Genomic DNA, 5430 nt, shown 5'->3' with positions numbered 1-5430 from the left:
AAAAAAAAAAACGTTAGATGAACGTCCAAATGAAACGTTTCAGGAAAAATGTTACATAAATGTGTTTGTGCTAAAGATTTGAGAACATTATTAAAGACCAGATAACTTTGACCGAACGTTCTGTTAACGTTACTGAAAGAACGTTTGTTCATAACGTTTAGAGAACCTTTACAGAACATTCTGAGAAGCCGTTCACACAGAACCAGAACAAACCTCTTCTTTTCAGAAAAAGCACTTTGTGAAGCGGTTTGTAAGAGAGAGAGAAGGCTTGTGTTCATCACATGGATAAGTGCAGGAAGAAACTGTATTGTTTCATTTAGTTGAGTTTATTTTATACACAGCATCAGAAGAACCGCTGCACATCGTTTCCTAAAAATAAGACAATTATGCATATGATTTTATCTTTTTTTATTATTGTTCTGGCAGATATTGTTCAGATATATATATATATATATATATATATATATAATAAAATGAAAATAAGTGTAATCTTCAGTATGTCTGCTCTATTAACTAATTAACTAAATTATTAATTTTATGTTTTGTTATTTGGATTAGTGTTTATGTCTCTATTATTTTTTAATTTATTTCAGTTTTAGTAATTTTAGTACATCAGGTTACACTAAATGAAAACAAAAAATGTTGTCTTGGCAACTATCTGAAACGTTTTTTTCACACTGCGTATGCTGTAACGCGTCCCAGGCGCGCGCTTCCGGTTCGGTCGCATTTGCGTGACGCGTTCTGCACGCGTTTCCAGAGACGCGGATCACGAGAGATACTGCGCAGTCACGGAGAACATCAGCGGGACACATCCAGCTCAACCGTGAGTACATCCCTGATTTACTGGAGTGTGTGTCTGCTCGAGCACCGAGCACCGGAGACTGAAGGCGTGAACGACGCTCGGCTGCGGTTATAGCGGAGAGAGACGCGTCAGTCCGCGGAGGCCGCTTCAGACGCGCGCGTCCTTCTAACATGCGCGCGGTTCAGCTGTAATTCACGTTTAGCGATAGAATTAATGTTTTGGTCAGTTTCGAGCTCTGTCACGGTATGGCGGAATATTTATTGCCTAATTAAATATTCTATAGAACAACAAGCCCCGCCCACTGTACGGTCCACCTTTGACTGACAGCGGCTAGTAACCAATCACGATTCACGACTGTGATGTAACCTAAAGCCTATTAGCTGTTTAAAATCATATGTCCCACGTGATTGTGATGTTTCAATACAAAACAAAACAAGGTTTTTATTATAGCTAAAACTATTCAACGCTTTTTTTATTTAAATACATTTTAAATAAAATATAATGTTACTAAAGGAAAATTAACTAGCTGACATAAAGTGAAGCACAAAAATGACTAAAAATACTAAAGATTAACTAATAGTAAGGCTTATAGAAACATTAATCTAACCTGTGTGTGTATAGAGAGAGTTAGTATAAATAAACAATACAAGTACCATAAATATACAATAAAAAAGAATTATACATAAAATAATATATATATATATATATATATGTATGTGTGTGTGTGTGTGTGTGTGTGTGTGTGTGTGTGTGTTATGTATCATTTGATTTCTCTATCAAAGTATGATACATTTCGATGTTTTTTAATAATATTTGCACAAATTAATGTAAACTTATGGGAATCCTCGTGATTAAATGAACTGATGGTAATGATTTAAACCGCTGGCTACAGAAGGATTGGCCTCTTCTGATCTGAGAGCCTCTTAAATGTATAACTGTGTGTGTGTGTGTGTGTGTGTGTGTGTGTGTGTGTGTGTGTGTGTGTGTGTGTGTGTGTGATTGAGTGAGTGCGTGAGTGTAGTTCAACCTGTTTTTATACAGTCTTTGAGTTGAAGAAATAAAACTGCATATTTTAAATCTTTGATGCAGGACTTATTAAATCACAAACATAAATGTGAAGTTACTTATTACTTTAAAAGTTGGACGATTTTTTTATGTTCCATTTTTATGATTTAATTATGTTCTCTTCATCAGACCCTGCATATAATCCCAAAGTTATTCCCCAAGATAAGTCTGCAGCTGTGGGATGGCGGTGAACGTTTACTCCACGTCTATGACGATCGAGAACCTGAGCAGACATGACATGCTGGCCTGGGTCAACGACTCGCTGCACTTCAGCTACACCAAGATCGAGCAGCTGGGCTCAGGTGAGCGTCCGCCGGGTCTCGTGCTGGTCAGTGCTGGTCAGAGCTGCTGCTGACCGCTTGTGTTCCTCAGGTGCGGCCTACTGTCAGTTCATGGACATGCTGTTCCCCGGCTGTATCCTGCTGAAGAGGGTCAAGTTCCAGGCCAAACTGGAGCACGATTACATCCAAAACTTCAAAGTGCTGCAGACGGCCTTCAAGAGGATAAACGTGGACAAGGTGAGACGGACAAAGCCTTGATTGTTAGTATTTCAATCATTTGCATGTGTTTAAAATAATACTTTTATTAAGTTACAGTTCTAGTATTTATGGAATAAAGTCTCCTAACCTCCAGCGTTTAAAGTGTTTTGAAGTGTCTCTGCTGTTTCAGATCATTCCTGTGGAGAGACTCGTCAAGGGCAGGTTTCAGGACAACTTCGAGTTCCTTCAGTGGTTTAAGAAGTTCTTCGACGCTAACTACGACGGGAAAGAGTACGATCCTCAGTTAGCACGACAGAGCCACGACGCTACGCCTCCAGGACACAACCCAGGTGAAGTCAACCCCCACCAGAGAGCAGCAGGTAACCCACACACACACACACACACACACACACACACACACGTCAAGTACAGTACATACACACAGAGAATCTCTGTAGAAGGTGTGAGAGAGTGTGTGTGTGTTCTGGCTCTGGGTTTTAAGTGTGTTGCATGACCCACTTACAGATCTGAAACTCAGATGGCGATTGGCTGATGAGTGAGCCTCTGCTTTGTGATTGGCTGATACGTGAGGCAGTGTGCTGTGATTGGCTAATGACTTTGGTTTCATATTTAGGACCCCAGCGGACGTCACCGACGGTCCCCAAAACTATGCCCATCCCCCCACGCCCCATAAACTCCACCCCCTCCACCGGAACACGGAGGAACATACCGATGTCACGGAACGGAGGCGGAGACGCCGAGATCATGGAGCTCAACCAGCAGGTAACACCCACCGAAAACAGGATTGACATTTATACAGAAGATGACCTGTCCAGAAGAGGGGTTTGAGAGGTTTAGACAGGGTTAGCTGACGTCTGAGTACATAGGTACACACACACACACACACACACAAACTCAGAATACAGACGATATAAATACTAAATTAAATTCTGAATAAATTAAAAATAAGTAAAATAATAAATCTGAAGTAAAAACTTTGCGTGTGTGCGAGCAGCAGACGGCGCTGAAGCTGAAAGTCAACGGTTTGGAGACGGAGAGAGATTTTTACTTCGGTAAACTGCGAGACATCGAGCTGATCTGTCAGGAGAACGAGTGCGACAGCAACCCTGCCCTCGGCAAAATCATGGAGGTGCTCTACGCCACAGAGGTCAGAGGTCATCACAGATACACACAGCTGTATAGATCTCATTGCCACTGTTCATCTCACAGTTCTGACTTTGTTCTAAATTCAGGTTTTGTTTGATTTCTTGCAATTCTGATTTTCTTCTCACAATTATGATTTTTTTTCTTAGAATGTTTTTTTTTTCTCGCAATTCTGATTTTGTTCTCGGAATTATGATTTTTTTTCTTAGAATGTTTTTTTTTTCTCGCAATTCTGATTTTGTTCTCGGAATTATTATTTTTTTCATAGAATTTTTTTTTTTTTTTTCTCGCTGTTCTGATTTTTTTTCTTCTCAAATTTAGATTTTTGTAAAAAAAATTTCTGAATTTACTTTATTCTCGCTATTCAGTTTTTTCATCTCAGAATTCCGGTTTAGTTTTTTTCACTATTCTGGCTTTTTTCTCTGTATTTCCCTCAGAGTTTATATTTCTGCACAAAACGAGCTTTCACACAGTGTCCGGTTTATCGATGTTTGTTTTGTTTTCAGGATGGTTTTGTTCCTCCGGAGGACGAGGAGATTGAGGAACCGTCGCGGGACCAGGATGAATATTGATCCCTCCTCATCCTTTCTGCCTGCCCTTCCTCCATCATGTCATCCTTCTTTATTTCTCTCCCTCTTTCACTCCATCCCCCACCAGCAGACACTAGGGGCGTGGTCTAATTGGTTCATAGAGTGAGTAGGGGCGTGTCTATGCTAATGAGTTCTGAAGTGATGCAGTGAAGCTGATGTTTTATTGGCTGTGAGTTTAATGAAGAGACCAGACAACTGGATGATGATGATGATGACGCGGTGACACTATCTCAAACACACAAACACACACACACACACACACTCACTGATGTAGCGACACACACAGAGCCAAGGTTAACAGTTTTTTATTTGGGCTCCAATCATCTTATTTATTAGAGAGCCTGGCACTTATATCATTTTTTATTTTCAATCTTCTGTTTTCTGTAGAGGGGTTTTGAGTAGCAGTCAATGATTTGGACACTTCAGATCTAATCCCAGACAAAACACAGATTAAATGAGCTTCAAATCAACATGAAGACTATTTAGTTTCTTATTCCTGCTCCTGATCTTAATACATCCTTCATCAGACCAGAAACGCATGTGAGGACAGAAAAAAGAGTTTGTGTGTTTAAATCATCATTGATAGCGCAGGTGTGGGAGTTTTATTTATTTTTGAAGTAAACCGTCAAACCGCATGAAAAAGAACAACTAACATTTTACGGGAAATACACTAAATAAATACGAAGAGGAAGAAACTTGGCCATTACTAACCGTTAACCGGCCTGCGATACAAAACAGAGTTTTCTAGCTGCTATGTTTTAATTTAATATTTCATTCTCATTCTTTTTTATTTGATTGACAGGACCTGTGTCATTAACCCTTTCACTCCTGACCTGCTGTCATGGCAACCGTTTGCAAACATGCATCCATGTGGAGTTTTGTGTAAAATAAAAAAGTGGAGAATGAAGGACGTGTGTTTGTAAGTTAATTCACACTCTACAGCTGCACTTAGACATCAGACACCGATTAACAGATCGAAATACCCAACAAAGCGTAGAGCACCGACGACGACTTGCCGCACTTTTGCATTTCAGATATCTTCGGCTTCCTTGTTTGGGCCAGTCGCTAGAGCGCTGACTATCCAATAGGAATGAAGGAAATTCCAGGGAGGCGGGACGAATAAATTACACAGAATTAGAGGTTCGAATCCCGTCTCAGCCACAAATACCATAAAATTGAGTTTGTATTCTTTTTTCATCTAGATACACTTTAAGTACGATTAACATATAATAAACGAACTTTGTGAAAAAGGATAAAATTAATATTGTAATAATTGTTTTTTTGTTGGATGTACAAAATGTTAAATCTTAATAAAATATACATTATAATA

General features: G+C 39.5%; 1 protein-coding gene across 2 annotated transcripts; it reads left to right on the top strand.

Moving 5' to 3' along the window:
* Window positions 1-674: 674 nt before the first annotated feature.
* On the top strand, window positions 675-5007 carry LOC127952203 (microtubule-associated protein RP/EB family member 3). 2 transcript variants are annotated; one of them, XM_052550614.1, is made up of 7 exons: window positions 675-823; window positions 1997-2169; window positions 2240-2385; window positions 2537-2696; window positions 2981-3129; window positions 3362-3514; window positions 4017-5007. In XM_052550614.1, the coding sequence occupies exons 2-7, from the start codon at window positions 2049-2051 to the stop codon at window positions 4080-4082; spliced, it is 795 nt and encodes a 264-aa protein (XP_052406574.1). In that variant the 5' UTR covers window positions 675-823; window positions 1997-2048; the 3' UTR covers window positions 4083-5007. The 2 variants fall into 2 exon arrangements, with proteins under 2 accessions (XP_052406574.1, XP_052406573.1); XM_052550613.1 differs by having other exon boundaries at window positions 2537-2726.
* The last annotated feature ends 423 nt before the right edge of the window (window positions 5008-5430 follow it).

This window comes from Carassius gibelio, chromosome B3 (assembly GCF_023724105.1).
Source record: "Carassius gibelio isolate Cgi1373 ecotype wild population from Czech Republic chromosome B3, carGib1.2-hapl.c, whole genome shotgun sequence".
In the NCBI taxonomy this organism is placed as follows: Eukaryota; Metazoa; Chordata; class Actinopteri; order Cypriniformes; family Cyprinidae; genus Carassius; species Carassius gibelio.
Note: the sequence above shows the minus strand (reverse complement) of the source record. Positions and strands in the feature narration are given on the sequence as shown.